This window comes from Callospermophilus lateralis, chromosome 1 (assembly GCF_048772815.1).
Source record: "Callospermophilus lateralis isolate mCalLat2 chromosome 1, mCalLat2.hap1, whole genome shotgun sequence".
Lineage (NCBI taxonomy): Eukaryota > Metazoa > Chordata > Mammalia > Rodentia > Sciuridae > Callospermophilus > Callospermophilus lateralis.
In genome coordinates, this window is record NC_135305.1 from 52,961,815 (window position 1) to 52,977,124 (window position 15,310).

The 15,310-nt window shown below is 35.5% G+C and overlaps 1 protein-coding gene across 2 annotated transcripts in view; it reads left to right on the forward strand.

The window, feature by feature from the left end:
• Calu (calumenin) overlaps positions 1-14,898 on the forward strand; it is a 30,367-nt gene extending 15,469 nt beyond the window's left edge. Inside the window, exons 3-7 of one of the 2 annotated variants that reach the window (XM_076834357.1) lie at positions 33-226; positions 3,827-3,993; positions 4,935-4,995; positions 12,942-13,141; positions 14,711-14,898. In XM_076834357.1, the coding sequence (XP_076690472.1) occupies positions 33-226; positions 3,827-3,993; positions 4,935-4,995; positions 12,942-13,141; positions 14,711-14,815 (727 nt within the window). In that variant the 3' untranslated portion in view covers positions 14,816-14,898. The remainder of the gene's footprint in view (positions 1-32; positions 227-3,826; positions 3,994-4,934; positions 4,996-12,941; positions 13,142-14,710) is intronic. The other variant, XM_076834350.1, reaches the window with a different exon arrangement.
• The last annotated feature ends 412 nt before the right edge of the window (positions 14,899-15,310 follow it).

A 15,310-nucleotide genomic window follows, 5' to 3' on the forward strand; every position in this document is an offset into this window, starting at 1 on the left:
GCACCTTGAAACGTAACTATTTTGTCTTGTAGAATGATTGTAGATAAAATAGACGCGGATAAAGATGGGTTTGTGACGGAGGGGGAGCTGAAAACCTGGATTAAACACGCCCAGAAGAAATACATATATGACAATGTTGAAAACCAATGGCAGGAGTTTGATATGAATCAAGACGGCTTAATCTCCTGGGATGAGTACAGAAACGTGACTTATGGCACGTACCTGGGTAAGGGGCAAGATGTCAGCTTGGCCGAGACTATGGTCTTGAGTCAAAGAAACAAATGGGTCACACAGTAAAGAAAAGGAAGAAATTGTGCCTATCCTAAATAATTCAATACTGAACTGATTCCCTTGCATCTTATTAATTTTAAATTTGTATATTATGTATTTTTAAATTTGCTTAATTGTGGTTTTCTGAAGTCTAGTATCTTCTACATCATTAGCATTGCAAATATTTTACCATTTTTTTCTATCATCCCTCATAAGGACAATTTTTGGAGTAGATCTCATTTAAAAGGCTGCATTGTTCCAATGATGAAAAGCAAGAGACCTTTGGATGTCTCTTAATCCAGTCACACAAAGATGGTGGACCTGAAATTCAAACCAAATTAGATTCCTTTATAATTGGGGAGAAGAGAAAGAAAATCACTGCTTTTCTTAAAATAAAATACAAATAAAACAGCTTCCCTTGATAAAATTTAACTGCTTCAGTATATCTGCTTACTGAAGTTTAGAAATAAAGATTTCCCATTTGTTTTCTCTGGCACATGAGTTTATCAGCCTGCTTTGCAAATGCTCCAAGGCAGATAAATGTCATTTGATTGCTTTCTGTTGATTTGATAGTTTTTTTTTTTTGCTTCTTTGGGCCACCTGTTAGTAATTTTCTTTGATTTTGGCATTTCTATACTTGCCTGCTATGGAATAGTAGGTGGCAGTCTTATGGATTTGATGATCTAGGGTGTTTTTATTTGTGAGATTCCTCTATTGTACATGGTTACCATTTGCGACAAAAATATATAAATGGTGTTTTTGCATTTTTATCCTGGAAATTAGGCAAAATTAAGTTAAAGGAAGCATTCTCCACCACTGACTAGCAGTGTATATATAAAGATCTGTTTCCCCACAAGATAGCCAGCTGTCCATGTTAATTACAAGAGTGCATACATTTCTGGTGAAGAGACTTTTATTTCTGTGTAGGGCTTGTTCTCATTCCTAAGACCAAAGTGGTAATCTCTCTCTCTCAATACTTGACATTTAGCCAAAAACCAAACATATCATTCACTCAATAAAGAACATGTGTATTAAAAAGCCAGCACAAATGGAGAGACATCCTGTGTTTCTTATTTTCTGGCTGAGGCCCAACACCCTCCTGACTTTTTAGAATTAATTATAAATATAAAGCAAAGGGTAGACTATTGGTGATGTAAACAAAATGGTACATTAATAAATCTTAGCTCAGACCTAGACACAAACTTGCTGCCCAGAATGCTGCTTCAACTGTGTATGATTATATGCATAAAAATCTGTTGAGAGCTCTGTTGCCTCACAGGGCAGATGATTCAATGTAATGGGTATTCCTACTGCCTGAAACTGTTCACAAGCTGAAGCACTGACTGGAGAAGCAATGTCTTTATAAGGCATCTTTCCCAGGAAGCCTGTGGGGAAATAGCCCTCAGTGGGTAATGAATTGGATTAGAAAAGTGCTGGAGAGTTTTTGTGAAAATGTGTTCTCGATTCAATTTTGAATTCAGGTATAAATAATCTTGGCTGTTAAAATCTGTTTCAATTAATCTACTCTTCACAAAAGGAATGTTAATATTGTCTGTACCCCAAGTAAGATACCAAATACTAAAATCCTCTCTGCCTATACTAAAATTAGATTAAATGGCCAACCAGAGGCTGTGTACAGGCCAGGAAAGTCTATAAAATGGTGCTTAGGATAAGTATAGAAGCCCAAGTAGGACTGTAGGTGTATAAATTTCATCTTAAAAATAATGCATTGCGGGACTGGAGTTGTGGCTCAGTGGCAGAACGCTCGCCTAGCACAAGTGAGGCCCTGGGTTTAAGTGTCAGCACCACATATAAATGAATAAATAAACATTGTGTCCAGCTACAACTTAAAAAATATTTTAAAAAATAATGCATTGCATACTTTTCCATTCTTTTATATGTACATGTTGCTATTAGGTTGCTTGATGCTAGTCACCACGTTTTATCCCAGAGGAGGGGAGGAAGGCTTTTAGCTGAGAATCTAATCTGAAAATATGAAGTGACTTTTTCTCTTATCTTCTTTCTGATACATAGTTGGTACTGCAATTTGGTATTTGTTTAGAAGAGATGACTTAGTATCTGAGAAAGATGGTATTTTCCATAAATTCTGCATCTCCCTCCTGTTCTGGCTTTCAGTTTTCAAATATAGAGTCCCAAAGCCTTATGAGGCAATAAGCTGTCTCATTATATTTTTGACACTCAACAAAGAAAGAAGCTTCAAGCTGCTTGGCTCTCAAAATAGATCCGTTTTTGGTTTTGTTTTTTAAACTGTGCTTAAAATATGGAAAGATTGAACTGCAATATCAGAGGTCCGTGGTATGATCTTTCTGTTAAAGGGGCCCTGTAGGTCTTAAAAAAAAAAATAGTGCCCTTTTTATTTAATCTATGTATTGCAGGAACAATAATTTCTTACCTTTAACGTGGTGTCTTACTTTTCAAAGTATCTTCACGTCTGCTATCTCATTTGGTTTATACAGTAACTCAATAACTTTTTTATTTTCTGTGGTTAACTCCTTTGCCATTTTTTCAGCTTATGGAAATTAAATTTTATTCTTCTAGATTCTTATATAGTATCTGCTACTTGTGTGGTTAAACATTATAACAAATAGGACTAAATTCAGTTGTAATCTAATGTCTATTTTTAAATAACAGCCTAAGCAATGTACAATTGCATATTAAAATGCACAATTAATGAGTCTTGACATATGTATACACCAGTGAAACCATCACTACAGTCAATATAATGAGCATATCTATCACCTCCCCCCCCAAAAAAAATTTTCTCATATTTTACCTTCCATATATTCCTGTCCCTAAGCAACCACTGACCTACTCTCTGTAACTCTAGGTTAGTTTGTATTTTCTAGAATTTCATGTAAGTGGAAGATAAATAATACATGTAACTCATGATACGTAAAATGTAACCTCTTAAAGAGGTGATGTTCTGTTGCTTAACTCCAAATGTCTTTAAAATGAGGCTGAAGGTCTTTGATATCTATCTTATTAATGTTTAATAAAAATAACAATAATTGACATTTATTGAATGCCAACTATATGCCAGGCATTGTTTTAAGTGCTTGACTTAGTTCTGTTGTTGCTGGTTCTCACTTGAACCTCATAACAACCCAGTGAGGCAGGCATCATTATTATCCTCATTTTACAGATGAGACTGAGGCACAATTAAGTTATTCACCCAGGGCCACACAGCTAGGGATGGTAGACTTCAAACTCAGTATGACATTAGAGCCACCACTGCCTCCCAGATATAACTAGGAAATTCAAGTCTTAACATCAGTAACAATGAAACATTACATGTTGAGTTAAGTAACCCAGGAGACAGAGTTCCATGTTGATTGACAGACATTTACTTTAATTTGGACCTGAGATATGATTGATTACTGGAGCTTCATCCCAAAATTGTATGTCTTTAGGCTGCTGCCTGTGTAATCAAGAATTATTTCTTCATCGCTTGTTTTTTATTTCTTGGAAATTGATTGTCCATTCTATATATTTTTGTATTTTCTTTTCATATTTGACCTAAATGTTTGTTTTCTAGATGATCCAGACCCTGATGATGGATTTAACTATAAACAGATGATGGTTAGAGATGAGCGGAGGTTTAAGATGGCAGACAAGGATGGAGACCTCATTGCCACAAAGGAAGAGTTCACAGCTTTCCTGCACCCTGAGGAATATGACTATATGAAAGACATAGTAGTGCAGGTGGGTGAGATCGGGGTTCTGAACAGGAATTCAGTTTCTCTTTTGGTTATTTTTGCTGTCTCCCCTCTTGAATCTTTCCTGTAATTTTGGAAGAATGACTAGTTTTTCAAGTACTGGCTGGATTCAGAGTCCAGGTTCTGTCACTGCCTGCCTCCTGCCTACTATGCATCCATCCATCCATCTATCCATTCGTCCAACTATCCATAGTGGAGATTGAACCCAGGGGTATTCTAAACTGAGCTACATTCCCAGCCCTTTTAATTTTTTATTTTGAGACAGGGTTTTGCTTAGTTGTGGTCCTCCTGCCTCAGCCTTCTGAGTAACTGGGAAATCAGGCAATTGCTACAGTGCCTGGCTCTGTCATGGTTTTTTCCTAAGTGCCTTAGGCTTTCTTTTTGTCATGACATTACTTGACATCAAATGATGTATTTTGCCATTTCATTGGTAGGAAAATCCTTTTTAAAAAAATATCCCCCAATCAATTACCAGAAACTAATAACAGTGATGTTGAAGAATTTTCACAGAATGCAATTACTGATAACATAGACTTCCTATAGATGTAGACATAATTAATGGTCACATCTCCTATTAGCATGACAAGAGCTACCATTATTAAGCGGTGTCAGTGTTCTTTCAAGAAGATTCATAGTTATTTTAGGAAGACTCATAGTTATTTTAGGTTAATGCATAAGAAATTGCCAATATTTGGCCTTGTGATCTCAGTGACTGGGGAAACTGAGGCAGGATGATTGCAAGTTGGAGGCCAGTCTCAGTAACTTAGCAAGATCCTATCTCAAAATAAAAAAAGGAATGGGGATGTTAGAACTCAGAGACACTAATACTTTACCATTTTCTAGCTAGAAAAACATCACTTTCCTATGGTTTTAAACGTACAGATTCCTCATACTCTTCTGTGAAATTCATTCTTCTTTCTGTTTTAGGAAACAATGGAGGATATAGATAAGAATGCTGATGGTTTCATTGATCTAGAAGAGTATATTGGTAAGTTTCTTTTTCAAGTGTTTTTTCCTTAGAAAAAGCTGAGACACTTGGGGAGATGTAATCACCCATAGAAACAATTTTTCCCATGATTCAGCTCTTCAGAGATCATTAAACCATACCAGTATGATGAATAGTGGGTTGTGGTAAACTATCTGTAGTAGCACTAACCAATCAAAATGGAAATGTGACCCACATATGTAATTTCTATTTTTTAATAGCCACATTAATAAGTAAAAAGAAGGGCTGGGGATATGATTCAGTGGCTAAGTGCCCCTGGGTTCAGTCCTTGGTGCCCCCCCCCCAAAAAAAAGTAAAAAGAAGCAGATGAGATTAATTTCAAGATTGCATTTGGTATTTCAAAATACTATAATTCCCCCTTATTAATATAAATTGTTGAGCCTATAATTCCAGCGACTCAGGATAAGTTCAAAGGTAGCCTCAGCAAAAGTGAGGTGATAAGCAATTCAGCAAGACCCTGTCTCTTTATTAAAAGTACAGAATAGGGCTGGGGATGTGGCTCAGTGGTTGAGTGCCCCTGAGTTCCATCCCTGGTACCCCTCCCAAAAGAGGGGGAGGGGTGGGGATGTGGCTCAGTGTTTGAGTGTCCCTGGATTCAATCCCTGATACCATAAAAAAATTAAAAAATAATTTTTTTAACACATATTGCACATGCCAGTGTGGACCAGCCACATTTCAAGGATTTGATACCTATATGTAGCTAGCGCTTACAATCTTCTGCAGCACAGATAATAGTGTATCCCAGATGCCCTGATGAATTGATAGTAAATAGTTACAGGGAGCTCAGAGAGGCATTCAGAAACTCAGGAAGAAGAACTGGGGAGTAGATTAAAAGAGCTGGTTATTTGAGGGATCAGCTCTCTAATAACCTTGTCTTTTCATTATGTTATATTCATGTTTTCTGTCTGGCATTAGTTTTCTTTTTGTTTAGGGTTTTTTTCTGTTTTGGTTTTCTGTTTCCATTTTCCTTTTTGGTTATCTGTTAATTTTCTTGGGGGCAGGATACTCCATCATTGGGGCTAATTTCTTCCAAGTAAAGCTCTGGTTCTTTTTTATCAGAATGATTTGAAAAATTTCCTGTGGCTTTTAAAAAAAGAGCTACTTGTCTTACCAAGTAGTTGAATAAACTATTTCACAATTACTAAATGTCCTTGTTACAAATGTTATTCTATTTTGAAACATATTAGATATTTTTATACTTCACATCTTTATTCTTTTTGTTTATTTTTGGTGGTACTTTGAATTGAACCCAAGGCTAGGCAAGCACTTTATCACTGAGCATCCTTTTAATTTTTAATTTATATATAATGATTGTACACATTGATGAGGTAAGTATGACAATATACAGTATGATGAGGTACAGGTATACAAAGTATAACGAGCAAATCAGTGTAGTTAGCCTTTCCTAAACATTTATATTTCTTTGTATTGGGAACCATTGAATTCCTCTCTTTTGGTACTATAAGTATATATAATAAATTGTTATAAACTGTAATTTTCTATAGTGCTATAGAACACTATAACTTATTTCTCCTGTCTGACTTATCTTTTGGTGTCCATTATCCAGCCTCCCTTTATCTACCTTCCCCCTACTCTTTCTAACCTTTAACAATCACTGTCTTCTATCAAATCAACTTCTTTAACTTCTAGGAAAAGAATATGCCGTTTCTCTCTCCTTTTTTGTAGTTGGACACAATACCTTTGTTTTATTTGTTTATTTTTATGTGGTGCTGAAGATCAAACCCAGGGCATTGCACACGCTAGGCAAGTGCTCTACTGCTGAGCCACAACCCGACCTCCCCCGTTTTTCTCTTCCTGTGCCTGATTTATTTCACGTAACATATACATGTTCTCTAGTTTCACCTGTGTTGATGGATATGAAAGATTTTATTATTATTATTTTGGCTAAATAACATTCCATTGTGTGTATATACACCACATTTTCTTTATTCAGCCATCAGTGCATATCTTAGTTGATTATTGCCTATCCTGGCTGTTGTGAATATTGCTGCAAAAATATGGGGATGCAAGTGTCTATTTTTTTTTTTTAACCTTTATTTAATTTTTTTATGTGATGCTGAGGAGAGAACCTAGTGCTTCTCACATATGCTAGGCAAGTACTCTACCATTGAGCTACAACCCCAGCCCACAGGTATCTCTTTAATATACTGATTTCATTTTCTTTGGACATTCAACCAGTCACATGTGTCTTTAGTTAGGTTTTGTTGTTGTTTTGAGGCCTCCATATTGTTTTCTTTTTTAGTACCATGGTACTGGGGACTGAACTCAGGGGTGCTTAACCCTGAGCCCCATCTCCATACTGTTTTCTGTAATGGCTGTGCTAATAAACATTCTCATCAACAGTGTATAAGAGTTCCCCTTTCTCCACATCCTCTCTAGCATTTGTTGATTTTTTTGTCTTTTTTTCTGATAGCCATTTTAACTGGGGTGGTACCTCATTATAATTTTTGGTTTTCATTTCCCTGATGATTAGTGAGTGATGTTGAGCATTTTATTTATACCACAAACACACACACACACACACACACATACATACGGTTGACCATTTGTATGTCTTCTGAGAAATATCATTTGCCCACATTTTAATTGGGTTATTTGTTGTTTGTTTATTTTGCTGTTGAGTTTCTTATATATTCTAGATATTAACCCCTTATCAGATGAATAGTTGACATTGTTTCCCATTCTGTTTGTTTTCTCTTCACTTCATTGTTTACTTTAATATACTGAAGCTTATTAGTTTAATATAATCTCATTTGTCTGTTTTTACTTTTGTTTCCTGGGTTTTTGGTTTTGGGGGTCTTATCCAGAATATCACTGCCTATATTGATGTCTTAAAAATGTTTCCTCTCTGCTGGGGTTGTGGCTCAACAGTAGAGCACTCACCTAGCACATGCGAGGCCCTGGGTTTGAGCCTCAGCACCACATAAAAATAAATAAATAAAGATATTGTGTCCAACTAAAAAATAAATATTTAAAAAAAATGTTTCCTCTCTGACTTTTTCTAGTACTTTTTAAAGTTTCAGGTTTTACATTTAGGTCTTCATTCCATTTTGAGTTGATTGCTGTATGTGGTAGGAGATGGGGGTCAAGTTTTGGTCTTCTGAATATGGATATTCAATTTCCTCTGCACCATTTATTATAGAGGCTGTCCTTTCTCTGATGTATGGTTTTGGCACCTTTATCAAAAATCATTTTGGCTCAGTGGTAGAGCACTTGCCTAGCATGTGCAAGGCACTAGGCTTGATTCTCAGCACCACATTAAGAAAAACTAAATAAAATTGTGTCCATCTACAATTAAAAAAATATTTTTAAAAAATCAGTTGGCTCTAGAGACTGGGGATGTAACTCAGTGGAAGAGCACTTGCATAGCATGCATGAGGCCCTGTGTTCAATCCTCAACATTGAAAAAAAATCATTTGACTATAGATGTGTAGATTTTTGGGTTTTCTGTTCTGTTGATATTTCACATCTTATTTTTGCTTATAGTAACTTATTCTAGTGAACCATTGCTTTATTTTTAGATGTCTTATCTTTACCTGAAATACTTATTTTAAATCTGTAAGGGAGACTAAAGACCTGCTTCTATCACCTGTCATTAAACTGCATTGAACAGTCTCTACTTAGATATTGTCTAATCATACCTACTAGAGAAAGAGGGATGAGCAATGAAAATAGTTCCCCCCACCAAAGTTTTTTTTTTTTTTTTTAAATTGGCATTCATCAGGATAGTAGATAAATGTCTGAGTGTTTTCTGAGTCCAGGTTGACATTTATAGGATTTTCTACTTTTAAATGTTTTTTTTTTTTTCTTTCATTCTTCTCTTTTGCCATTTTATCATCATTGTTTAGGTTTAGATTTATCACTATTAAGTATCACCACTTGCCAAGCATTGAGGCCACATGAGGAGATGTTTCTGTTTTCTGCCACATAAGGAGATACTTCTGTTTTCTGCATCATAATATATTAAAAAGCACAGGGATTATATCTTGAAACTACCAGAACTATCAAGTGTGTGTGCACATCTGTGTGTTACTTCCTTTTATAAGTCAGTAACTAATGGAGACATTTTTACACCTGGGGTGTTGGTCTCTATAAATCTTAGTCTCTCCAATACATTTTATAGTTTCTAGGGCTGTACCAGTTTCTGTCCTGTTGAAGAAAAAGATCATAAAGAAGCAAAGTTGTTTGCCTCTTACATGTAGCATTAATAAGAGACCCCAGAGTTATGCTGTTTAGTTCTTTTGTTTTTTTCAATTTATTACAGAGTATTGTAAACATGCACAAAATTAGAAGCTATGCCTCAACAACCATCAACCCTCTGCCTCATCCACTTCTTCCCCTTTTTTTGTTTGTTTTGTTTTTGTACCTGGCATTGAACACAGGGATGTTTAACACTGAGTCACATCTCCAGCCCTTTGTATTTTTTGAGCTAGAGTCTCTCTAAGTTGCTTAGGGCCTTGTTAAATTGCTAAGACTGGTTTTGAATGTGCAATCCTCCTGCCTCAGCCTCCAAATTGCTGGATTACAGGCATGCGCTACCACACCCGGCTTCCTTCTTTTTTAAAAAAATAAATGGAAGGAAGGAAGACAGAACTGGTAAAGAAGCCATCATTTTTTTAAAAATATTTTTAGTTTTAGATGAACACAATACCTTTGTTGATTTCGGGGTTTTTTTGTTTTGTTTTGTTTTGTTTTGTTTTGTTTTAATGAGGTGCTGGACATAAAACATTGAGCCACAACCCCAGCCCCTGGCTTCCTTTCTTATTTTGAAGTAAATCCTAATCGTCGTCTCATTTCATCTATAAACATTTGGTTATGCATCTCTAAAATAAATGTATTTCTAAAAACTTCTTAATCTCAACCAAAAAATTTTGTATCCTTAATATTATCCAAGGATTAAATCCTTTTTAAGTAGAATTCAAATAATATTTTTTATGTCTTTACTCATTACCCCTAAAATGCTCATTATATTGGGGTTTTTTTCCTTTTTCTTTTTTTTTTTTTTTTGGTGGTGGTGGTAGGGATTAAACCCAGGGCCTTGTGCATGTGAGGGAAGCACTCTACCAACTGAGCTATATCCCCAACCTTATATTGTATTTTCTAGCTTCTATGAAAATAATATATATATTTTAAAATTTGTTCTAAATAGTTATATACATGACAGTAGAATGCATTTTGACACCTTGTACACAAATGGAGCACAACTTCTCATTCCTCTGGTTGTATGTGGTATAGAGTCACACCAATAGTGTAATCATAGGGCTGTAATGCCTGTCTCGTTTTACCATCCTTCCCCTCCCCACAGCTTCATCCCTCCCCTCACTCCCCTCTGCAGAATCCAAAGTTCCTTCATCCCCCTCCCCCAACACACACACACTATGGATCAGCATCCACTTACCAAATAAAACATTTGGGCTTTGGGAAAACTATGTATTTTAAACATATTTCCATTCCCTCTCTAATTCTGAACTTTCCAATCTGTATACTGTAAATAAGTCTTCTTGACCCTTGGGTAATTGGTACAGGACCCTGGCTTCTGAACCTCATATAAATACATTTTCTGAATATACTATAATAACCTGGAGAATTTGGCAAGGTTGAAATTTTGAAGAACTTCTTGAGATAAGTCAGAGGAAGTGAGTGAATCTGCTCTTAATCCCCAGGTTTTGGAAAATGACAATACTGACTGACTCCTTTGCTTAGAGTTTCCAGAAACTGTTTATCCTTTTTAGGTTTGCTCCCATGTCTTACATGAGATGCAGGTGCATTTAATTAGATATAGTATAAAGTATCTTAGTTCTGAAATATATCTCTAAAATTTGATAAATTAAAAATAAACACCATAGCTACTTCCTACTCATCATTCATGTGAATAATTTGAACAAACTTTATTTTTGTTTTTGCTTTTTTGTGATTTTGTTGTCACTGGAGATTAAACTCAAGGGCTCTTTAACTCTAAGCTACATCCCTAGCCCTCTGTATTTTTCACATTGATACATGGTCTCATTGAGTTGCTTAGGGCTTTGCCAAATTGCTGGAGCTAGCCTCAAACTTGGCAATCCTCCTGCCTTAGCCTGAGTGGCTGGGATTACAGGCATGTGCCACTATGGCCAGCTTGGACAAACCAACTTTAAAAAAAAAGAATCAGAAAGTTCAAATTTGGACTGGGTATTAGATTATACCAAGGAATTGATTTTATAAAACATAACAGATATATTCTAAAATACATAGTGTGGGGGATTACCTGGGATTTGTCCTAAAATAATTCAGGGAGATAAAGTGATAGTATAAGTAGAATGTTTATTATGATGCCTAGAAATAAATAAGCTACTCAATAAATGTTAGCGGCTATGTCTTCATTTAAGAACAATTAAAAATAAAATAGTTCTTTGGTACTGTATTATTTTAAATAATAGCATTCAGTTGGTAATAGTGTGACCATTGCTTGGTTACAATTATTTGTTTAATTTTGTAGGCATTTGGGGATCTTTTTCTCATTTACTGATGACAAAACTGACAAGAAATAGTATTGTCTTGAATTAGCAATTCTCTACCATTTTTGTACTGTCTTGTTTCTTAATTCTATTTTTAATTTACTTTCCCCACAGAAGTATCTAAAAGCCTTAACTCACCTTGAAGTAGTTATGCAAGTACAAATACTTGTTTCCTAAGCTCTTAAGTATGTTTAAGTGTTGTTTTTAAATGTTTTTAAGTCTTTTCTAGGTTCAGTTACTGTTACAATTATTAATAAACAGACAAAATAACATTTACTACAAACATGTTCATATTAAACAACAATGTATCTCTTTGCTACCTTTTTTCCTAGTAGTTTTGTATTTATAGATGGCAGTTACTTGCCATTAGAGTAAAATAATTCAACACTAACTCCTAATTTTATTTTTTTGAAGAGTAGATACTAAGAGACCTTATTTATATAAGTTGATGGGAATGGAATATTTTTATAGCAGTATCATTTAGTTTTTGGAATGCCTTTTGACTTATATGAAAAAATCAATTGATCTGTCATCAAAAATTATTTTTAATGATCCCATGGCTAAAACTCAATTAGACCCTCTTTTCAGGTTTTTTTTTTTTTTTTAAGCAAAGCCTTTAATATTTGTTATGCATTTTTTCAAACATCTTTCTTAATACCAACACTAATGTTTCTAATTGGCACTTTTTTCATCATCGTGGAATGGAGCTTTTTACACTGTAAAGTTTCGCAATGGCTGAGAGAATATGCCTCTCTTGTATACAGTGGGAAAGGGTAATGGTAAAGGGGAGACAGGAAAGAAGCCTTGAGGGCCAGAGCTATATTCTGCAGATAAGCTTTTTAGGGAAACTGAAAGTTCAGGACATGAAATTTGATTCTTTCCTGTCTGGTCCTTCCCTGTGTACTCCTTGACAGTGTTCCTATTTACCCAGGGGCATGTTGCCCTGACTAAAGACCACTGGTATAATGCATTTTATGTAGGAGTTAATTAGTTGGTTTAGTAGTTTGTTTTGGCTTATGACATAACATTTCTAAGTTTCCCAGAGAATTTAAAACTGTGCTTTTTAAACCAGTGGACCAATTTAAGTAGCTACCATATGTCAAAATAAAATGTTGGGAATAATTAGTCCACCTGTCATGGTGCTGATCAACTCATCTTATTTCTGTATATCTTAAGATAATAAGGCGTCTCTTTGCTTTCGTGTAACTCAAAGTCAATAGCTGGAAATGCTCTTTTTGCGAGATTATTAATTACTCTCAGGAAAATAAGCTTCTTTCTAAGGGTTCTGGCCTGAAGTACCAATATAAACTGCTATTAGGTTGAAAACAGATGAAGAAGGGTTAGACCAAATTAGCATGAGGTAGTCTTTGGAAAAAGACAAACTTTTTTTTATATGTATTTCTGTGCACACAGGTGACATGTACAGCCATGATGGAAATGCAGATGAGCCAGAATGGGTGAAGACAGAGCGAGAGCAGTTTGTTGAATTTCGAGATAAGAACCGTGATGGGAAGATGGACAAGGAAGAAACCAAAGACTGGATACTCCCCTCAGACTATGACCATGCAGAGGCAGAAGCTAGGCACCTAGTCTATGAGTCAGACCAAAATAAGGTAAGTCTGAACAGGCCAAAGTAGCCTAGTAATATGAGTCTGTTTCTAAGGACTAAAAAAATTGCCTAAAAATTTTTTTGTCAAGATACATAGAGCATTTAAGATCTTAATTAATGTGTCTGCTTAGGATTTAAATTTGGCAGTTGAAAACTTTGAAGGCAACACTTGCTCTCTGGTCTCATTTTAGTCATCTCTGCCCAGTGTTCAAGGTGTTGGAGGAACCTGGGCTGCATAAAAGAGCCTCTGTGTAGCCTGCACACAGCGTGCATCACTTATTATCTTTGGATACTCAGGAAATTTTCTTTTTATTTTTTTGCTTTGTTGTTACTTCCTTTGTTCTTTTTTTTTTTTTTTCTTTAACCTATTACTCATTCTGCCTGCTGGTTATTTCCTTCTTAAATGTACTTTAAATTTTTTTTTTTAATAGATAGTTATAAATCAGCTTTTCCTTGGAATCTATTAAAATTGTCCTTGATCGATTATCTGAGATATACAGTTCATTAAGAATAGTGTTAGGGGCTGGGGATGTGGCTCAAGCGGTAGCACGCTCGCCTGGTATGCGTGCGGCCTGGGTTCGATCCTTAGCACCACATACAAACAAAGATGTTATGTCCGCCGAAAACTAAAAAAAATAAATATTAAAAAAAAAATTCTCTTTCTCTCCCTCTCTCTCTCTCTCTCTGTCTCTCCCCCCTCCCCCCTCTCTCTTTAAAAAAAAAAAGAATAGTGTTAATAGGTTGGGGTTGTGGCTCAGTGGTAGAGTGCTTGCCTAGCATGGGCGAGACACTGGGTTTTATCCTCAGCAGCATATAAAAATAAATAAATAAAATAAAGTTATTGTGTCCAACTACAACTAAAGAAAAAAGAATAGTGTTATCACTATACTCTGTCACTTTTGTCAGAGATTTGAGTATTGTGGTTAAAATAAACTGAAAGTCTAAAGATGGGGATTTCTATTATTTTGAACATTATATTATCTAGGCTAATCTTCAGTTTCAGATGCAGAATCTTAAAAACCTTTTAAGGTTGGTCTGTTTCTTACTCAGTCACTTCAGTTGCCAACTGCCTTGTCTTAGCTACATGAGAGAAGGAAATATGAGCAGTTGTCCCTTGGGAATCTTAATACTGTTTGAGGTGTGTGTGTCAGAGTCTTTGTTTGGGTGTATCTAATCTGGTTGGTGGCAAGGACGGAGGGAGGTGCAGGCTAGACTTGATACTGGCAGACTTCATTGTTCCTATTAGATAGCAACTTGATTGATTCACTCTGAAGTATTGTCCAGTTGTTATTGGCCATCTCTTGCCCATATCTAACAGATGTTTTACATGTTAACAGTTTGCTCCTCAGTCTTGGAACTTTTGAGCTATATTAATCACCACCCTTTCAGTTTTAACTTTCTTAATAAGAGAAACATACTCATTGTTATTTTCTCCCTCTGTGTTTATATGGAAGAAAGATTTAGGTTGAATTCACATTTAATTAAATCCTGATTAACCCATGTTCTCTAGTAGTATTTCTGTATTTGGAAAAGGAAACATTCTGTCTCAACTCACTGCTTTCTCTGATTTCAGGATGGCAAGCTTACTAAGGAGGAGATTGTTGACAAGTATGATTTGTTTGTGGGCAGCCAGGCCACAGATTTTGGGGAGGCCTTAGTACGACATGATGAATTCTGAGCTGCAGACAGAGGAACCCGTGTTTCTTCAAAAGTAATTTATTTTTACAGCTTTTGTTTTCACATGAAATTGTTTGCGCTACTGAGACTGTTATTACAAACTTTTTAAGACATGAAAAGGCGTATGAAATAATGAAAATCATCCCGTCCCCATTCCTCCTCCTCTCTAAGGGACTGGAGGGAACTGCTTCTGAGGAACAACTCTAATTAGTATACTTGTGTTTGTAGATTTACACTTTGTATAATGTATAACATGGTGTGTTTATTTTTGTATTTGTTCTCTAGTTGGGAGTATGATATGAAGGATCAAGATCCTCAACCCACACTTGTAGGCAAAAATTAGCCCTTTACTCTTTCTCAACCCCTTATATAATTTTTATAATTCTCATTTAACTAATATTTTAAGCCTGAGATCAATAAGAAGTGTTGAGAAAAGAAAGGAAAATTATATGCTCCATGATTTATATTTAGAGAGAACACTTAATCTTGCCTATGA